This window comes from Zootoca vivipara, chromosome 8 (assembly GCF_963506605.1).
Source record: "Zootoca vivipara chromosome 8, rZooViv1.1, whole genome shotgun sequence".
Lineage (NCBI taxonomy): Eukaryota > Metazoa > Chordata > Lepidosauria > Squamata > Lacertidae > Zootoca > Zootoca vivipara.
In genome coordinates this window covers 82,027,889-82,049,346 of record NC_083283.1, presented here as the reverse complement: position 1 = coordinate 82,049,346, position 21,458 = coordinate 82,027,889, and the positions used below count along the sequence as shown (strand labels likewise).

The 21,458-nt window shown below is 46.7% G+C and overlaps 2 protein-coding genes across 3 annotated transcripts in view; both read left to right on the top strand.

Annotated features, from left to right (window-relative positions):
• Positions 1-3,438: 3,438 nt before the first annotated feature.
• Positions 3,439-6,584, top strand: BANF2 (BANF family member 2). The gene is made up of 2 exons (XM_035103531.2): positions 3,439-3,907; positions 6,438-6,584. Exons 1-2 carry the CDS (start codon positions 3,782-3,784, stop codon positions 6,582-6,584), a joined length of 273 nt encoding a protein of 90 aa, XP_034959422.1. The 5' UTR covers positions 3,439-3,781.
• A 1,537-nt stretch (positions 6,585-8,121) lies between these two features.
• RRBP1 (ribosome binding protein 1) overlaps positions 8,122-21,458 on the top strand; it is a 33,264-nt gene continuing 19,927 nt past the window's right edge. Inside the window, exons 1-7 of one of the 2 annotated variants that reach the window (XM_035103461.2) lie at positions 8,122-8,293; positions 10,721-11,374; positions 12,675-12,823; positions 15,381-15,503; positions 17,198-17,350; positions 18,331-18,449; positions 19,290-19,443. In XM_035103461.2, the coding sequence (XP_034959352.1) occupies positions 10,741-11,374; positions 12,675-12,823; positions 15,381-15,503; positions 17,198-17,350; positions 18,331-18,449; positions 19,290-19,443 (1,332 nt within the window). In that variant the 5' untranslated portion in view covers positions 8,122-8,293; positions 10,721-10,740. Of the gene's footprint in view, positions 8,294-9,110; positions 9,263-10,720; positions 11,375-12,674; positions 12,824-15,380; positions 15,504-17,197; positions 17,351-18,330; positions 18,450-19,289; positions 19,444-21,458 lie in introns of those variants that run through there. The other variant, XM_035103462.2, reaches the window with a different exon arrangement.

The following is a 21,458-nucleotide window of genomic DNA, read 5'->3' as shown; positions in this document are numbered from 1 at the left end:
ACCAAGTGCAATATGCTTGCTGTCAAGTGCACCAGAAGTTGTAGCCTTTGTATGGAAACACAAAACCTCCAAAAAAATAGGAGTTGGGAGGCTGCGAAGGGGGAAATGGCAGAGAAAAATATTCCTGAATTAGGGTTAGCTGGTACAAAAATAGGTTTTGTGCATAAGGCTCCATGGTCCTCCTTAGCAGACATCTCTCCATCTCCTCCATAACAACTCTGGTTCTTGGGAAATGGGAAGTCGGCTGCAGCAGAATAAACACACAGTCTCCATAAATACAAATACAGTCCAGTGCTCACACAGGCAGCAACTTGGCAAGCGTCATGAGGGGTGTGGGAATATGCGTGTACACACAAGTAAATATTGCATCTAGAAAAAATTATGACTAGAATCAGATCAGGCATATTATTTCTGGCTGAGCTGGTGCCTGAATGGTGGTGAAGCCTGGAAAGGTGTGGCCTCTGGGAAAATTGCATCCCACCCCTCTGGTCTACTCTTCTGTTTCTTAATGGGCATCCTGGCTGTCCATCTAGGGATACTACTTCTTCTTTGGCGATCACTCGTAGCCAAGTAAGATTGTCTTCCATGAACACAGTTTTAACAGTGAGTTCGTAAGTGACTGTGAGGCCAATTCTGGATCCACACGTCCTTCCACAGTGGGGACATTGGTTTCTGGGCGGGAGTTGATCATGGTGTGGATTTGCCAAGTGTGCCTCCCTCTTAGCACGATTCTCCCTTTCATCCTGAATTCGAGCATCTTCAAAGCCTTTGGTAAAGGCTGTTCTCCAGTTGGAGCTCTCGTAGTCCAGTGTTTCCCAATTGTCAGTGTTTATACTACATTTTTTTAGACTGGCCTTGAGAGAGTCTTAAACCTCTTTTGTTGTCCACCAGTATTTCGCTTTCCATTCTAAAGTTGGGAATAGAGTAGTTGCTTTGGAAGATGGTAATCAGGCATCCGAACATGACCAGACCAACAAAGTTGATGTAAGAATCATTGCTTCGACACTGGTGATCTTTGCTTCTTCCAGTACATTACCATCAGTTTGCCTCTGAACCCAAGTGATATGTTAAATTTTTCCGAGACACCGTTGATGGAATCTATCAAGGAGTTGGAGATGGTGTTTATAAGTAGCTTGTTTATAATAAGCTTGTTTCACAAGCATGCAGTAAGGTACCATACACCTGGCACCCACATTCTCTTCCCTCACTGCTGAAATCCCACATTATTCCTCAGTCTCACCCTGTCCCCTCAGGAAAATAAATCACTTTTTTTGCAATACGATCCAAGTTCCAAAGATACTGATCTCTCCCCATTGAGGAGAGATCCCTAGCTAACAGGACCAGTGGTCAAGGAAGATGGGAATTGTAGTCCAAAACATCTGGAGGGCCGAAGTTTGGGGATGCCTGTTTTAGACTTTAAGAAAGCCGACTTCAGAAAACTTAGGGAAACTTAGGGTGAAATCCCATGGACAGAAATACTAAAAGGGAAGGGAGTTCATGATGGTTGGGAGTTTGTTAAAAGGGAGATATTAAAAGCACAACTACAGGCAATACCAATGAGATGGAAACATGGAAGGTGCCTAAAGAAGCTAGGATGGCAATCCAAAGAATTTTTAACTGAGTTAAGATTTAAAAGGGATATGTACAAAAAATGGAAAAAGGGTGTTTTTTTTGTGTTTGAGTTGACGTGTGGCTCCCCAGTCACAGCTACACTAAGCCTGGGCGGATTTGATTTAAATCAAAGCGATTTAACTCACTAGTCAGAAAGGCTTGATTTAAATCACAGAAAGACTAATTTTTGCTGGTATAAGGTTTCATACTTGGAATAAAAAAATCAGAGTAGTTTTTACAGTTATATCAAAAAATACTGATTTGGTGAATTATGAAGGTTTAATAAATTAACTATTTGGACAATTTTTCTGCTGTATTTTTTCAAGGGGGGAGGGAGATACGGATGGTATGCCTAGGCTGGAACAGGCTTGCAGAAAGAACAGGCTGAGGAGAAACAGGCTGGTAGAAAGCTGGAAAAGGGGAAGAAAGGACTAGAGCAAATAACTTGAGGGATTCATGCTGCAGGACTGAAGTTCGAGGTAGAGACTTTATTGTTTGGACAATGTCAGGCAAGCCCCGGGAAGAAGAGCCTGGAACCAGTGAACTCTTATTAGTTGACTGGCAAGCACTTAAAGGTCTCGCCAAGGACTTGTAGATCCCAGTTACTATTTCCACCCCCCACCCCACCCCCTTTGGATTTGCTTCAACATTCAGGTGCCTATTCTGTACAGTTAAGTGTTAACGCAGTTTTGGAACCCAGTGGGATTGGGAAGAGGTTGCCAGCTCTGAAGTACCTTCAGCACTTGCCTCAAGTCTGAGTTGCACAGACACGCAACTGACTTGCACAATCATTACACAAAGATCCCAAGACTCGTGGAGTATTCTGATCACAAGGCTGCACTTTCATTTTTACTGCTTTACACTTAGCTACTTGTGCAGATCTATTCCACTCCCAACAACCTATTCATTGAACCTCTTGGAACTTAGCATTTGCGAGGTAAGGGGTTGATTCTGTGTATATAAATTTGCAAAGGAACAATGGATTAAGGTGTTTTTCCTCAACTCTGTATATAACATATTTTTATAACATTTTTTCCTGTGAAGAAAAGGCATTTATCTGTGCAGACACAAACTCACACTTTTGAGAACTGCAAAAACAAGCATCTGTGATAATATCTTGTTAGAAAAACTGCCCCAAATAATCTGACAGAAACCTCTGCAAGCACATGACATTGTGAATGGATTAATGGAATTCATTTACCAAAAAATTTAAACATTGCATATAAAGCCTCATGCTACAGAATTAAAAACAAATCCTTATTTCTTGATGAATAGCCTTTGGACTATAATGTAACTTAAATAGAAAACTATCTTTAGAAAGATTTTTCTCCAGAAGCATTTTATTTTTTAAAAAAACGGATTTAAATAAAAGAATACGATTTAATTTTTTTAAAAAAATCTGATCCCCCCCCCAAAAAAATCATTTTATCCACCCTGGTAGGCACCAAGCTTATTAAGGCATGTCTGCGTGGCACAGTTTTGATTTTTCCATGTGCACTTTTATTCACATATGAGCCCTTTCTGTTTAAATTTATTTCCCACCCACACTTGGGGTGACGCTTGATGGGATCTATTTGTGGGGTGTCCCCCCATAAAAAACAATACCTTTGTCAGTAGCCATGGTTTAAAAAGGCATTGGAATACCGTCAATGCAGAGGAATTGCATCCTTCTCAAGGGAGAAGTGTTACCGGGTATGTATTAAGCTAACTGCAGTACTCCTTCTGGCCACCGTGGCTGCAGTTCTTACCCTGCCCACTGTGGCTGCAGTTCTCACTCAGGTCCACAACATGCAAATGAAGGATTGAGACTGCTGTTCACGGATTGGGTAGCTAGGGGAGGTTTGTTACTGTTGCAAGTTACTGAGTACTATATAAACCAGTTGGCTAAGCTACTGTTCCGTCTGGACTCAGAGCTAGAATAAAGAGCTGGTTGTTTTGAGAGCTGTGTCTTCATCCTTCTTACCCACTATTCTACAAGAAGAAATTCCAGTGATGAGACACTGCCATGGACAAGGCCCACCCTCATGTCTATCACTTGCTGGTGGAAGTCTAAGGAGGTCTCCCCAGCAGATATACTCAATACTTCCGGGGCTCCTTAATCTTTGTATTTTCATTTATATTCTATTATAACTCCTCTGTCTTGCCTCCTCTTGTGCTACTGTTCTAGATAATGGCTATCAGAAGCAGGAAATTCCAGGACTTTGTATCTGAGCCTATGGGTGACAAACCTATTATAGTAGTGGATGGCATAAATGAGGAGCTTGGAGCAAGACTAGCAGCAAAGGGCTTTGACAAGGTAACTGCTTTAATGCTTTCTGCCACAGCACTTTTATTAACCCACACAATTCATGATTTATCTAAATCATATTCACATAAAGAAATGTCTTTGAAACCTGGTATTTCTGACCTTAGTGTTGCAATTGTTCGCATAGCCTGACCACTATTGGGCAAATTTTGTACTGTATTATACAAGACTAGTGTCATTCAGCCCATTTAATAAACGGGCGCTAGAACATTTGGCCTTTTTCGGTGGCAGCGGCGTGGGGGGGGGGCTTTTATTCCTTGTCTAATTGATTATTCCTTCTCCCCTCCCTTTGATCCTTAATTTATCCCTAATTTCTCCCCTCCGTTCCCAAACCCCAAGCCAAAGTCCCCCCCCCTTTTTACCTTTACAGCCCGGGCTCGGCTGGGGGGTGTGGGGGTATTTCTTCCTTTACCCCCTCCGAAGCTTGTGTTTGGAGTGCGGATCCCTCCCCACCCTGTTTTCGCGCGCTTTTTACGCCTGCCGTTTGGTTCCTAATTTTTCCCCGTCAATAGTGCTGCTGCTGCCAGGGCCCAGTGGCCGAATTTTGGCTCCTGGACGGCCCGGGCGGCTGCTCCGGGGTGTACGCCCAGTTTTTCGGGGTGGGGGTGGCTCCCACTACTTTTGTTGGCCTTCGTGGCTGTTTTTCAGTCGTCTGCTGCATCCGGGAGGGAGCTTTGCCGTCCGGGGGGCTTGCGCCCGCCCCGGCACTTTCTGAGGGTCCCGCGGTTGGCGCTAAGCATTCGGTGGCCTCCCCGCGCCTTTCCTGGCCGTTCCGGCCCAGCGGGGGTCTCCCGGTTGCTTGCGCTGTTTGGGCCTCAATTTTGGGCCTGTTAGTGAGGAGAAGCCGGGGCCTCAATTTTTGGGTCGTCCCGGCTTCCTCCTCAGGCCCTTGGGCACGTTGAGAGAGGGCCTGCCCTGCTTAGGAGCCTTGCTGCCGGCTCCTGCCTTCTACCTGGTGGCCACTGTTTTAACTGCTTATTGAGCCAGTGCAGGGCAGAGGGGTGGGGGTGGGGTGGGGTGGGGAGAGTGTGTGTGTGTGTGTGTGTGTGTGTGTGTGTGTGTGTGCAGTCTCTGCGTCCAATCCCTGTGTCCCTGGGGCACATGCTCAGTAGCGCGGAAAACGGGACACAGGGAATCTGGATGCAGAGACACTTGCACTTTATTATATAGGATACCATTGCTTTTATAGACCAGGTCTGTCAATGTGTCCATTTTTGCTAATTCAATACACCTCAAAAACAATCCTTCATGGATGGAACATAACAAGGTGGTGTCTTTCCATCTTCTAGCCTGTTCTACTCTGGCTGTGACTATTAGGACTTTTGTTAAGGACACATCATCCTCGATCCAATGAAATGCTGCCCCAAAAGACCTCTGTTGAAGCCCTGCCCTGCCCCCAGTGCTGGATAATTTCTGGCCAGTTTCAAAAGCTGACTTTATGACAGATAGCAGGGGGAGTCTAGAAGGGAGGGAGTCCTGTGTCTTATGTCCTGCCAGTGGTCACACAAGATGGGAGATGGAACTGCACGACCACTTATCATTAATTGCCAACTTGACTTTCTTGCCAGATGGGAAATTTTATATTTGTAACTTCTGGCCAAGCAGTTAAGAGATCTCAGGTTTTCTGCATCCATGGAGCACGGCAGTGTTTATCTCCCCAGTTGCCAAAAACAGCTGGAGCCCAGGTGTTCCAAACGGGGCTTAGGGAAGCACACTGGCAGACAGAGTATGCACAAGTGTGCTAGCTCTGCCTGTCATCCCTGCCACCTTCTGCATGTTCCAGGGTGATTGTCTCCAAGGGAAAGGACTCCTGTGCTTGTAGAGGTTTCCACGTTTTGAAGCCCTGGTTTCCCAGGATTTCAAAATGCACAGGGGCCTCTGTGAGTACAGGAGTCTTCCCGCTACACACAGCCACCTTTGAACCCATGGAGGGCGATGAGGATCGAGGACAGTGCTAGCTCTCTCTCTCTCTCTCTCACTTGCGTGTTTACTTAAGCCCCCCGTTCAGAACATCTGAATTGGACTTGGCTCTCAGTTTGATGACAATGTTTAAACTGCAATCATGTACTGCCTCCTCTGTGAACCCAGTCTAGCTTTCGGGCTAAACCTAGTCGGGCCCTTACATTTCCCTCAAAATTATCCACTGTGGGTGCTGATATTGAATATCTGACAAATGTTCAATCCACATTTGGCTTCCAGCATGAGGGGTGAACTGAACGTACTAGGGAGCCCATCGTTAAGCTTTGTAATGATTTCATTGTTCAGCTAACCATTCCGAAAAGCTGAATAGGTCAATGGGTAATAAACTGTCCCCACCCCTATTAGAAGGGGGGGGGTTCAACAAAAAGAATTAAGTGCTAAAAATTGAAATTTGAGCCCAAAACATTCAATCTCAAATTCCAAATGACAAAATTCACAGATTTGCCACACACACACCCTGTTTATTTCAACATTCATTTCAGGCCTGCTTTTCTTGGTACTGAGGGAAAATACTAATTCTGCTTCCTGATTTTCCTTCCAGGCATACATCCTCCTGGGCCAGTTCCTCCTCTTGAAGAAGGAATGTGCTACATTTCAAAAGTGGCTGAAGTTATCCTATGGAGCCAGTAGCTTCCAGGCTGAGCGCTGTGCCCTCTGTCTCTTGGAGTGGTGCTTCACATTCCTGTAGGATCACAGGGATCCTCCACACCCCCAAACACACCCTCCTCAAAACAACAACCTCTTCCCCATCACAGACCTGAAACCAATGATTTCTTGCAGTCATGATGTTATTAAACCAATGAAGCATTTATCTGTCTAGCTGGGACTTTATTTACCGCATTTTTCACTCCATAAGACACACCTAGTTTTTAGAGGAGGAAAACAACAAGAAGAAGAAATTCTGAATCAAATGTTGTACTAAACTATTTAATAAACTACCCCAGTATATCAGAATAATATTTCAACCATGTAAAGTGAACAGCAGTCAACAGTGGCATTTAGAACCATCATCACTGTCATTAACAAATGAAGAGAGACTTTATCTCCTAGTAAGAGGGGCAGGCAATGGAAATACTTGAGCTTCCCACATTGAGTCCCTCAGATCTAAAGACTGTATGGTTTAGCCCTACACAATTATTTTAATAAAGCCAAAAGAAGTGGGACCAAACCACAGCTGCCCTTCAAATTTCACACTTCTGCAAAGGAAGGCACTACTGTGGAAGACCAATGGCAGAGGGAGGGTCTTGTGTGGCGGCATCTCACTTTTGGGGACATGCGATGCCCACATGAGCGTCGTCCCAAGGAGGTGGCGCGTGTGCCCATCCCAAGGGGGCGGCCGAGCGCAGGGGTGGCTCCTGTCCGTCCCTACTTCGCGCAGCACTCGCTTCATAAGACGCACAGACATTTCCCCTTACTTTTTAGGAGGAAAAAAGTGTGTCTTGTGGAGCGAAAAATATGATGGTTTTAAATCATTTATATACAACTTTTTATTTTTTAAAAATATTACAATGGTTAACAAATATAAAACTCAATAAAATGCTTAAAAATGGGACACTCCATAAAGAGATGCAAGAACACAGCAAAGGAGCCACAAAACGTGGAGCACAGTAGTCAGTTTCAGTTTCTCAAGTGTAGGGAGGGACAAATCTGCCCATTTCAGTTCTCCAGTTTCTCAGTTTTCAACCTGCAATTCAGTTGTCCACACTTATGCAGCAGTTTGGAGATTTTAAAAAGGAATCAATCCTGCATGCAGTTTTGGCTAATACGCACATTTTTTTCAGGCAGTTTCCCTAATACTATGCATTTTGGTATGTTTGGTATGTTTCAATCCCCACGTGCAATTGGAGAAACGTGCCTCGGTGTGAACGCGCAAGAGAAGCACGCGTGGCTGGGACCAAGGGGTCTGCGAAGAGAAGACCAGCATCTTCCTGGGGCAGCCGACCGGCGCGTCCGACCGTGGGAGCCGGCTTCTCGGGACCGGGAGACGAGAGCGTCGGTAGCCGCCGGGCTCCCTCCGCTGCCTGTCTGCGCCCAGGCCCCTTTCGAGGTGGGCGGCGGCGGCGAATGACCCGGTCCGTCCCGCCCCTTTCTTTCTCCGTCCCGGGCAGCCGCCTCCTTTGCGATGGGCCTCGTCCGCCTGGCAGCGGCTGCCCTCCCCTCGGGCGGACTTCCGAGCCGCGGGTCTCCCCACTGGGCCGGAGCGCCTTTGACTGGCGGGCCGGACACCAACCGCAGCCCGGGAACCTCCTTCGGCGCCGGCGACGGGGCGGGGATCCTCGCGGCCGCGTTGGGGAGGTTCTCCGAGGAAAGTGCCACGACTTCAGCGCGCCCGCGGCAGGAGGAACACGCCAAGGGAGCGCGGGAGAGCGAGCGGAGAGGCAGCGGCGACGGCGCGAGGTGAGCGAGGGGAAGGGGAAGCGCGCCCCGTCCTCGGGCGGCGAGGAGAGACAACAGCCGCCTCCGCGCCCGGTCGGGCAGCGCGGGCACCCCGGCTGCAGAAGGCAGCGGGCAGCGCGGAGCGGCGCTTGGACTCCCCGCCTCGGGCGCCCGTCGGACGGCTCCGAGCAGGCGGCCGGCGATGCAAGTTGCGGCTGAGGAAAGGGCCCCTAATCGCGGTCGCTGCCCGCGCGGAGCCCCGTTCGACCCCTCCAGGGATGCAGCGCAAGAACGGGAGACCTCGCGGGGCACCGAGCGCGGGGCGGGTGGCTCCGCGGTCACGGGGATGCGTCCCCCGACGGCACCGAGAGCAGAGCGTGAGAGGGAGAAGGCGGCGAAGAAGGGGCGACTGCCTGCTGGAGCGCCCGAGCGGGGCGTCGAGCGAGAGGCTTGGCGTGGACGTGGAAGAGCGTTTCAGCTGGAAGGAAGGAGCGGGGGAAGCGGCGGCGCCGCTGCAACCGAGTCCCGTCGGACTCGGCTGCAAGGCCCTCCCCGACAGGCGCGGGGGTCTCTTGCCCTCGGCCCGCTCTGCTCGGCGGCCGGACCCTGGACCTCGGGCCGCCCCCCGACGGGCCCGAGTGGCGACGTGTCTCGCTCTCCGGCGGGGAGGAGGAGCCTGGCGCCGAGTCCTTTGGGCTCCTCCCGCTGCTGCCCTCTCCGCAGCCGTCGGGGGGCTCCCCGCCTTCCCCGCCCGAGCTGCCGCAGCCAGCCGCTTTCCCGCTGGCCGGAGAGTCCCGGCCCGATGATCGCCCCTTCAGCCCCAGCTTCGAGGGCTCTGGCGCTTCTCCTCTGCCGCGCAGTAGGGAGATCGCCTCCCGCCTGGTCGTCTGGGATTGCTGCGTCTATGGGGAAGGAGACCCCACGCCCCCTTGCAGTCCTGCAGCAGGCTCCTCTACTTCACCAAAGCTGCTCTTGTGGCCCGTAGTCCAGGTTTGCTGGTTGGTGCCGCGCAGTTTTGCGCACGCCATGCTGTCCCTCGGTCAGAGGGCAGCGGCCTCCACGCCACGGCTGCATATTAATTTTCTTTAGCCGCTCCCTCCCCTCCTGCTCTTCGCTGTCCCCTCTCCACCGACTGGCCTGGACTCTCTGCTTGCTTGCACTGTTGGAAGCCTTTGGCTGAAACGAACTGCCTCGCACCCCCCCCCCTCCACTTTTGCAGGGCAGCGCAGTGGCTGCTTCAGTGTGGCAGCTGCAGCAGGGCAACCGGGCTGCTACCCTCGCAGGGTTGCGCAGCATCCTATTTGTGGAACAGACTCCCTTCGGAGGTGGTGGACTCTCCTTCCTTGGAGGTTTTTAAGCAGAAGTTGGGTGGCCATCTGTCAGAGATGCTTTAGCTGAGATTCTTGCATTGCAGGGGGTTGGACTAGAGGACCCTTGGGTCCCTTCCAACTTTTTGATTCTATTATGCTTCTATTAAAGCTGTTAAATGCTTTGTTGCATTTAACAGCTTAGAGACAAACAGACTTCCATATTGTGTTGTTAATGAAGTGACTCTTGCTGAATGTTTATTTAAATTCCAGAGAAAGAGAGAGTTCCTTTAACCCCTGCTGGAAAAGCTATTTATCTTCCCTGTGCTTATACAAAATTTGATCTGTGCTATAACTCTTGCCCAATATGTGTCTCACTCCTGCCACCAGTTGCTCTGCACTAACTGTGATTTCCAGACAAAGCTCAAGGGAAGCTCCCACGTTGAAAGCATTTCAGTCAAATGCCTGAACTATTGTGGTCAAGCTATCCTGGTCCAGTAATGGCCAATGCTGTTATATCAGCTGAAACTGATTTTAAAATGCTCCTCACGACCAAAGCCACCTGGGTCTCCAGGAACAAAATTGAATCTATAAACACCCCTACACAATCCTGTACAGATCATGCAATTCGGCAATTTCTCAAATGTGATTGCTTCTTTAATTCTTTTAGTAGGAGCTCCTTGTTGCCGTTGTTCAAAACTTCTAGTTATACAGTTGTACCTTGGTTTTCGAATAGTTTAATTCTCGAACATTTTGGCTCCCGAACGATCAAAACCTGGAAGTGAGTGTTCCGGTCTGCGAACTATTTTTGGAAGCCAAACACCTGATGGGGCTTCCATGGCTTCCGATTGGCTGGCAGGAGCTTCCTGCAGCCAATCAGAAGCCTCACTTTGGTTTCCGAATGTTTTGGAAGTTGAATGGACTTTCGGAACGGATTCCATTCGACTTCCAAGGTATGACTGTATTGTGTGGAACGCCGCAAGCTAGTCTTGAGTAGAATTCTACTCTGAGTACACTCTGGCTAGGTTGCGTCTGAGAATGCCTCTAGGTCAGCAGGGCAAGCCGACCATTCTGCTATGTAAACATGCATCTGCAAACATGCTTCTAGGTCAGCAATAACTTACTCAATGTTGTTTTGCAGGTTAAGACTACGGAGCAAGAATGGATTTTTATGACCCTCAAACCCTGGGCGTCATGGTCTTTGGAGGCTTCATGCTGGTCTCAGCAGTTGGGATATTCCTGGTGTCCACCTTTTCCATGAAGGAGACGTCTTTCGAAGAAGCTTTGGCAAAGCAGCGCAAGGAGCTAGAGAAAGCCAGCCACCACAAGGTGGAGAAGAAGAAGAAAGAGAAGCCTGCTGAGAAGAAAGGAAGGGCGAAGAAAAAGGAGGAGAAACCCAACGGACTGCTGGAGCCAGACACAGGTCTGGATGCTTCTGATGGAAGCCCTGAACCGGTCTTGGAGGCACCTATTGTGTCTCTTTCAGCTCCTGAGGAAAAACCAACCCCGTCTCCTAAAGACAAGAAGAAGAAGGAGAAGAAAGTGGGGAAGGTAGAGTCGGTTCCCAGCCTGCCAGCGTCTTCTCCACCAATAACTGCTTCAAAAGATCTGGTTTCTGATGTGGTTTCCAAGGAAGTGTCAGTAGCTGCTGCTCCACTAGCTGGGGCTCAACAGAATGCTCCTTTAACTAATTCCGTGAGTGTCAAAAAAACCCAAGCTCCTGGAAACAGAGAGGAACAAAGGCACGACGGCGCTTCCAACAAGAAAGCCATTGCACCAAAGAAAAAGGAATCAAGTAAGTCAATTGCTGTAAACCACACATGTGTACTTACAGTATATATGTGTATTAATTATTTGATTAATATCTCACCCATTCCCAAATGTTTAAGGCTGGTAAGCTACTCACAAAATCCGAGGCAATTAAACCAGGCATCCCCAAACTTCGGCCCTCCAGATGTTTTGGACTACAATTCCCATCATCCCTGACCACTGGTCCTGTTAGCTAGGGATCATGGGAGTTGTAGGCCAAAACATCTGGAGGGCCACAGTTTGGGGGTGCCTGAATTAAACCCTTATCTTTCCTTCTCCTTACTTTTCCTGGCCACCCAAAGCCAGCTTGAATGAAAACACTTTTCATAGTTTCCAGATGCCCACACTTTATCTTTGTTAAGTCTTTCAGTGGCCAGAATAGTGCTAGGTATAAAATAATAGAGGTTGATTATCTCCAAGGAAAATAAATTCCATAATTGAGGGGAGGCAATTATTGCAGCAGAACAGAATTCGCAAGAAAGGTGAAGGCCCTGTATACTTCTCTCATGAAGAGGGCAGCACCCTCAATGTAGAAAAATGTACCTGAGCTCTGAGTGTTGCATATGTCTACAGCATATGCAGAAATCATCCTGTAATGTGCTACTTTATCTTACGAAAATATATCGGTACTACATGCTTTGAGTGAGTAAAAGTTGCCTGAAAAAGCTTTTCACTTACTCAAGAAAAGAAAATATTTCATACGACTTCGCCTTTAATACCCCCCAACTTATATTGGAAAATGGGATGCGGGTGGCGCTGTGGGTTAAACCACAGAGCCTAGGGCTTGCTGATCAGCAGGTCGGCGGTTCGAATCCCTGCGACGGGGTGAGCTCCCGTTGCTCAGTCCCTGCTCCTGCCAACCTAGCAGTTCGAAAGCACGTAAAAGTGCAAGTAGAAAAATAGGTACCCCTCCGGCGGGAAGGTAAATGGCATTTCCGTGTGCTGTTCTGGTTCACCTCGCTTTACTGGCTGTGGGAGCCGGCGTACAGTTCCGGGTCATGTGGCCAGCATGACTAAGCCGCCGCTTCTGGCAAACCACGTAGACCAGGCATCCCCAAACTGCGGCCCTCCAGATGTTTTGGCCTACAACTCCCATGATCCCTAGCTAACAGGACCAGTGGTCAGGGATGATGGGAATTGTAGTCCAAAACATCTGGAGGGCCGAAGTTTGGGGATGCCTGACGTAGACTGTCTTTTGGGTAGACTGTCATTTTTGTTGTTGCTGTTGTTGCTAGTTTTTTTTTTAAATTCCCAGCTTACTTCTCTCCTCACACTTCTGTTTTTAGGTACCACAGATGTTGAAAATATGCTTTACGTTCCCTATAAGACCTTATGTTCCATAATTAGCAGCATGGTTTTTGGTCAAGGGGAGGCCCAGCAACTGATTGAAATCTTGACCGAGAAAGCAGGAGGGGCTCAGGACCCGTGGCTGATGGTATGGACATCTTTTGATCATCAAAGGCCTGCTGTGGATACACTTCATGAGAGTATTAATGGCTACAAGCCGGGATGGCTGTGCTCTGCCTCCACGGCCAGAGGCAGTGATGCTTCTGAATCCCAGTCGCTGGAAACATCAGGAGGGCAGAAGGCTCTTGTGGTGCTCAGCTCCTGCTTGCAGGCATCTGGCTGACCTCTGTGAGAACAGGAAGCTGGACTAGATGGGCCATTGGCCTGGTCCAGCAGGCTGCTCTTAGTTTTCTTACGTTCATCTTGAGGACATTGACTCTACACAACAGACTAAGGAAGAGCCAGGCCATTTGGTTGTTTCTTCTACAGCGGAGAAAGCAGCAGGGTGTCCTTGCCTATTGAAATGGCCATGACAGTAGGGCAGGCTTCCCCAAACTGCGGCCCTCCAGATGTTTGGGCCTACAACTCCCATGATCCCTAGCTAACAGGACCAGTGGTCAGGGATGATGGGAATTGTAGTCCAAAACATCTGGAGGGCCGCAGTCTGGGGATGCCTGCTTTAGAACACAGTTCTGAACATACTTATTGGGAAGTAAATTCTAGTGAATGTACTGAGACTTGGGCCTAATTATCTCTGACACAGTAAACCTGAGATTGAACCACACAATTCCAGACTGCAGGGGGTGCTCACGTGATTACATTATTAACCCATCCCCAAAAGTCTTAGGCATGTAGAAAACTAAATTAGAACCCTTCTCCCTAACATGACAATTTACAATGTGCAAATTTATTTTTTCAGAACTGAAAATATTCAATCAGAAGTGGGCTCTGCAACAAAATGTTGCAGTATGGGGTGCTTCTGTTCAGCATTCCAGCTAGCCAGCCAGCCACACCATCTTACATCCTCTTACGAGTTTGGGGATGCCTGCAGTAGGGTCATATCAAGGGGGATGTAACTCAGAGCCTCTGACTTGGTCCAGTTTATTTTATAAACCAATGGATCTCTGGTTCATGAAACCTCCCAAATATATATATATATATATTTATGGTTCATCAGCGCCAAATAAAATTAACGTTGCATAATATAAAATATATGTTACTTAGAATGGAGGTTTTTTTAAAAAAGCAGTTATAGATTGTCTATGTGAAATTTCTATATTTAGATATTTTGCAACTTGTTCTGTGATTTTTTTTAAAAAAATTAGAGCTTGGGGCAAAGGTCTCTGGTAGGTTAATGAAGGGCCAGGCTTGCTAACAAATGTGATATAGCATAAGCTTTTGTGAAGTGTCCACTGCAATGGAAATGGGGGGCTAGGGGAGCCTGCTTATGCCCTTCCTTCCACAACAACCTTGCAAGTAGGCCAGTCACATCTTAGAACTATTCAGTAATCACTGTGACCCCCATCTGTCAACACTTACGGCCTGCAGAGAGGAGGGGATTCTGGGGTGCTCACAGAAGTAGTAAAAACTGGGACCCCAAGATAGCATTTGGTTTCCTTGATCTTTCCTGGGGTTCAAGAAAGTTGCTTTTCTCTGCTAAGATCCCCCTCGGTTCGCGAGGGACAACAGGGCAAGCACCTGACTGCTTTCAATGCAGCCTGTTCTTTCACTCCAGTAGCAGCTAGTCCAGAATCCTACAGTTTGACATAAACTCATTCCGGACCTCAGCAGCCAAATTATACGAGGTTTTATGAAGAATACAAAAGAAGAGGAGAGGAGAAAAGAGCAAAAGCAGGCTATTGAAAATGAAAGAGAGCTTTTTAGCTGAGATCTATCTTTCTCTGACCTGGTTACAAAGAGGCTTGTGGTCTCCTGATGTGCAACACAGTGTAGGCTTTCGCTTGCAGAGTTTTCTGATGGGTGGTGCAGAATGGAAGGTGAGGGAGATGGATCTCCCACCCACGTTGGACTCAGGGATAGTTGGCATTTTTTAGCCAATCAGAGCACAGGTCAGGTAACTAGTGTGAAGCTTGGGAAGATGCTAGTTGCTCCCAGGGCACAGGAAAGGATGATTATCGCTGGGGGAAATTGCTGCTGCATAGCTGCCAAGTCTCCCGTATTCCCCAGGAAACCCCCGTTTTTCCAGCTGTCCCCAGCCAATTTTTTTGTTTCCCCCCGGTTTATTCTGGCGTGGCGGCCATTTTGGAACTGGGCGGAGCATGCTCAGAAGCGACTTTTGATGCTGCTCCGCCCAGTTCCAAAATGGCGGCAGCGCTACTTCCGGTCTGCTACTTCCAGTCCAGTCCCTTATTTCTCAGGCCGGAACTTGGCAGGTATGCTGCTGGATTTCTCCATCTTTCTGCCAGACAGAACCTGTTCTGGTTTTCTGGATTCAGGAGTCGGCTGAAGCACGTGCTTGCCTTGATCAAGCAAAATGGAGGGAAAGAGAGCGTGGATTTTCTACACATCCACTTTTTCTGATGAATAACAAGAAAAAGGGAAATGGGATAACACTCTGTCCTTCCATTGATTGCCATTATGATACCAAGCAATCACTTTTGGGTCTGATAGCTGGCTGGCATACAAGAGAATACGGTGGTAGTTCTGAAGCACTTCATCCGGCACTGAATTGATTCTTGTTGCAGGCAACTCAGAAAGGCGACCCCATTGCCGTTCTGAAACGACAGCTAGAGGACAGAGAGAAGCAACTCGCAACGGAACAAGAAAATGTAACTCTCGCAAAAGCTAAACTGAGAGAACTCTCCAAGGTAGGTTCTTACAGTGGCTTCAGAAGTGGCGCTTCAAATATTCAGAACTTACATTTTGGGCCCCGTTGCCTGGATACAAGCTCCTTATCTGTGTCCAGAGTGTGTTTCATATTTTCATTCCTGCTTATGGCATCTGCTGGCAATGGGAACATTCTCTCATTCTGCTCTTAATCATTTATTTATCATCAAGGAGCTTCACTGTTTGCTGTGATTTGCAGAGTTTCAACAACAACATTCTGAAGTCACCCATATCTTCGTAACTGAAGAAGTGTGCATGCACACGAAAGCTCATACCAAAATAAAAACTTAGTTGGTCTTTAAGGTGCCACTGAAGGAATTTTTTTATTTTGAAGTCACCCACTTTAGGATGGATTTGCAAATTTACATATCAAATCTTGGCAACAGGTTTTCTGCCCCTATGGGAGTGCGGCTTCCTGCTCCAGTCCATACAAGGGGTGCTTAGGGGTGACCTGGTACAACATACAAAGAAACTTATTGCAGAATGTAATCAATCATTCTCTCCTTCTGAAGAGCTGTGGCCTGATATTCTTTTGAGCATATTTAGAATAGTCCCAGGGCTCTAGTGAATATTATGAATACCATATGAAAATGCTCAAAATTAGACTAAAAGTTTTGTCATTCGGAGGTGTCAATGCCTTTTCTGACAGAGTGTTATCAAATATTACATTGCTTATATCGAAGAAGACACATTACACCACAGGGATTGTACCTGCCACCATCAACCCTTTCTTAGTGACCCTCCAATAGCACCTTTTTGCAGACCAGGCCTTTAGATACTAAAGTGATTTGTGAGATACTAAAGTGATTTGTGAGATACTAAAGTGATTTGTGAGATACTAAAGTAATTTGTTAGATACTAAAGTGATTTGTGAGAGCCGTCTCATGTTGCTTCAATCTAATCTGTGAAGCTACCCCCACTTTTGAGGTGGATGTGTAACTTCATTCCAGGTCAACCCTGTAACTAGGAGACCTCAACACTTTTTAGTGGTTATAGCAAGCATCCCCAAACTGCGGCCCTCCAGATGTTTTGGCCTACAACTCCCATGATCCCTAGCTAACAGGACCAGTGGTCAGGGAAGATGGGAATTGTAGTCCAAAACATCTGGAGGGCCGAGGTTTGGGGGTGCCTGGGTTATAGCATCAGGTTGCTACAGAGTGCAAATGAGCCCACTTAAAGTTCAAAGTGTGAGCTGTGTTCTCTTCTACCAAGGGTGAGGAAACTCAGGCCGGGGACCGAAGACGGCTTTCAAGGCCTCTCTGTCCAACCCATGGGTCTCTTCCACAAACCCCACCTCTCACTGCAGGGCACATGAAGTGGTTGTCTCACGGCAGAGGCTCCAGACAGCTGGAAGGGTTGGCGCTGCCACCACATGCCCGCTGCTGCGCCCGCCTGTCATAAAGAAACAGTGACTATGATGTGTGAGTTTGTATAGTTTGTGTGTCACATCATAGGAAATCATGGGAGCATAGTTCAGAATGGCATGCTGCTGGCACCCATAAGCAAATGGGTTATTAATACCGGTTTAAATCTGTGTTTTAATTAAACTGAGGCCTACTGTAGTAACTGAGTAATCCCAAGAATCAGCAGTGTCTTGAGTTTCTCCTTTGCTGTATGTTCAAGACCTTGACTCCGCCTTTTATGCACACCTCATTATAAACGTCTTCTCTTGAAGGAACTCACAGCAGAGAAGGCAAAAGCCTTAAGTGTTGAGAATAAGTTGAAGGAGCAGCTGCAGACACGTGACCAGGAGGTGACCGCTCTACAAGCACGCATGCAGGCCACTTACCAGGATCGTGAGACTGAGACCCAACAGTTGCAAGGAAAGGTGGGATAAGTGGCTTCATGTTATTTAACACAGGTTTATTTGTTGTCAAGGATTCCGTTGGAATTCTTTTTTTTTGTGGAAGAATGAGAAGAGCAATATTAGAGCTTTGTCCTACTTGGATCTCCTTCATCCAAAGCACAAATAAACAACTGGCTGTGTGACGAAGCATCCATAGCCGCTTTCTCATACGCTAGATTTGGCCCATATCTCTTTGGCTCAAATATATTCAGTCTAAACCAAGGGTAGGAAAACTTTTCAGATGGAAAACTGTCCATGATTGCATCCCGCGATTCAGCTGGGGCAAGCGGACCCACACAATCCCTACCCCAAAGCCGTTTCCCATGGAAACTGAGGCATATAGTTAATTCTTAAAAGTTTCACCTTCCGGTTTGGTTTCTCTGTAGACTTTAAAAAATAAAATTGGTTTATAAAGCTCTCCTTTACCCTATTCCGATGGTGCAAAGGGTGAAAAGAACTCTGTAATGCCATCAGAGGATTGCAAATAATCAATGCCCATCTGAATTGCAAACCCTACCTTAGAGCTATTCAAAGCCTCACACTTCAGAATGCAATGGCATATAAAAAATTGCATGTATTTGCAACAGAAACCAAGTATGCTTCTCTGTGGAGACATGTTCTCTTTGTGTGGTAGAGGAAGGAGCTACAATTGTACCCTTGGAGCAGCACCAAAGGCCTTTTCCTTCTCTGCTGCTCCCTGCTGGCTGGGAGGGGACTCAGAGGGCTGCATTAGGCTGTGGAGACACCTGGCCCATGAGCTGGGGTTCTAGTCTACATACTGGTTGACATGCCAGTTGACTCTCAGTTAGAAAAACCAAACAAAAAACAGTGTAGAGTAAAAAGAGAGGCCTAGAATCTTCATGGTAAAGCTATGTGCTTTCCATGCCGAACCCTGAGCTGCTACATCTAGATGTAAATGATAGCCGGGAGCTGTTCTGATGTTCTTCTTCGTTGATTTTCAGATTCGAACTCTACAAGAACAACTGGAGAATGGCCCTAACACCCAACTTGCTCGCTTGCAGCAAGAAAATTCCATTCTCAGAGATGCTTTAAACCAAGCCACAAGCCAGACCGAGAGCAAGTAAGATGGACAATATTTTAGTCAACGTGAAAATGTAATGTAAGAGGGAAGAATTTTATAGGGGTGGTCTGTGCAGACAATAGGTGTGGCTTTAGTGTGAAGTCTTTGAATTAGTTAGGTGCTAACACTGAATAATTTCTTTATTGTGTGAATTCTGTTCTGAGAATATTCACTTAGTAGGCAACATCCAGAGCAGTTGATCATTGTCATGATAGACCATTTTTTCCCAACCCACTCCAAAAAGGGGTGTTCTCTTTTTCCAGTCTAGCTATCACTGATTTTGCAGCAGTGATCAATTTAGTTGTCACCTCTAGATCATTTTTTTAAGATGACTGTTTTAAAATAGCCAAACATAACAATCTTGGGCATGAAAGGTATATAGCGTATCCCAAATAACCACAGATATTGAATTCCACAATTGCATTTGAGGGCATTCCTTTCAAATATGCATAAAATCTGTTTTAAATAACTGCCTCTCCAACAGTTATAATGCCCTACTCTGTATACAGTATTAAATTTAACTTATGTGGAGTATCGTTCTCCAAGAATATTATAATAGTTCTCCTTCAAATCAGCAGACAACAATTTAGGTGGAACATTTTCCCATAACCATTTCCATTATTTCCTGTTCCCATCCCTTATATATGCTGGCGGCAAGAGAAAAAAATTATGACGCCAGACTTACATTGCTAGGAAGATATGGATGGTGGGGAAACAAGATGCTGATACGGTTCTATTTATCAAATGTTGCATATAGGTAGATTTTACAGTTCTTTAAAATCAGAATTGTTTTGAAGCAAGCTTGATTCAGACCTTGCTATTTTCACTTTTGTAATTCAGACAAAATGCCGAACTGGCCAAACTGCGCCAGGAGTGTAGCAGACTAGGCAAAGAGTTGACTGAAAAGTTGGGCACATTACAGCAGGTGGAAGATCAGAAAAGGGTCTTGGAGATAAAGGTCGCTGCCTCCGAAGAACAAATCCAGCAGCTCCAGGTCAGTAACAGACAGGTACCAATAGTTCTGTGCTTACAGTGAAAAGATTGCTAGAAGTTGAAAGATTTGGGTTCTGGCATATTTCCATTTCTGACCCCGGGAAGGTGACTTCGCTTAGAGACACTTTCACTTAGAGAGTGTCCCCTTCTGCGTCCCACTGTAAAGGCCCTTCAGATCCTCATGGGACAGGAAATCAATATGGTGGCCCCTGTCCCCTGCTGGGTGTGTGTGTGTCACCATTCATTTTCACATGGTTGCAGGGCCATTATTCATCTCTGCACCCTTATGTTGTATGGACTTATCATATGTAGCTAGCTGACCGATGCAGTTAAGGAAACTGTTGAGTCGTGGGAAAGGCGGATGAAGACACAGCTCTTAAAACAACCAGCTCCTTATTTCAGCTCTGAGTACTGGACTGCACAATAGCTTAGCCGGCTGGCTTATATAGTACTCAGTAACTTGCAACAGTAACAAACTTTCCCTAGTTACCCAATCCGGGAACAGCAGTCTCAATCCTTCATTTGCATGTTGTGGACCTGAGTGAGAACTGCAGCCACGGTGTCCAGAATGAGTATTGCAGTCAAACTAAATACATAATACATAACAGAAACTGTGTTACTCAACAGATAATCATTTGGCTTCAAATGGTCCATTTAATGGATAAAGCCTTTTCCCCACATTGGAATATGTATGTATGTATGATGTATGTATGTATGTATGTATGTATGTATGTATGTATGTATGTATGCATTTAGTTAGTTAGTTAGTTAGTTAGTTAGTTAGTTAGTTAGTTAGTTAGTATACCATCCTTCATCCATAGATCTCAAGGTGGTTCACAACAGAAAGATCACAAAATGCATAGGAATTACATTCTGTAGGAAAGAGTTTTCCATTTACGTATACACTATACTGCATATTCATCTAAAGACTGATATGAAACTGTCTCTTATCTGTATCAGATGCATCTGGGGCCATTACAAAGGGTCTCGTAAGATCACTCCCTTTTGGCATAGCATCTAAGGCACCACCCCATTCAGGAAATCAGTGGATGGGGTGATCCGCTGCTTTTTCAGCACATCTGTTTAGGGTTCCGGAAGTGTGGCACATTGGAGGATAAGCAGACTGTTGTATCCCTCTAATCCTGGAATTTGTCATACTTTGTGTCAGCTCTATGGCCAGTGGGCGACAAACAGAAAGCACGATGGCTTTAGAGACAAGTAGACCGGGGGGGGGGTGCTGTCCAATAACTGCTGTTCACTGTTCTGCATTTACAACGACCCCACCCCCACCCCCACCCCTCTCATGGTGATAAGATGGAATAAGCTCATGAACAACTCTAGGGAAACCGTGTTGGACACAAATTCATTTATTCATACCTGCTTTCCTGAATGTATCTGCACTGGAAAGCTGCAGCAATTGTTGCTTTCTGGTACTCGTGACAAATAAATATGTGTGCTTCATGTGTGACAAAATTCCTGAATAGCGGTAATACCCATGGAGTCATCTGTGAAGCTGTATGCATGCTTGAATGAATGAATGAATGAATCTTTATTTGCATCAGCCATTGGCCATAGCAATAAAACAACAATACGACATACAATGGATAGAAATAAAAAGTCAATTATATAAAATACATTTTAGGGTTTTGAATCAATAGTCAAATGGTGGATCTTATTCTAATTGTCCCAGCTAAAAACCTTGCAACCTTTGCTGTCACCTGCTCATCTTGATCTGCATGCATGTTTTGGGATATACAGGACAGGAATTGTCACAGCAATAATCAGGGCCACCCCAGGATGTTTTGCCACCAAAGGCAAAACAGAAAACACCCCTGCCTCCTCCTCTGGCAGTGGGTGGTGGGCTTTGGTTGCGCAGTGGATGAGGAGGCAGCCAACAGGTGCAGGAGGCAGTCAGGAGGGTACTCCATGCAAGCTGGAAGCTGCTGCCCCTCCCAGCCATCCAGAGCCAACTGCCTCACTGCACCTGATAGGCGCAATGCCCTGGTACGACATGCT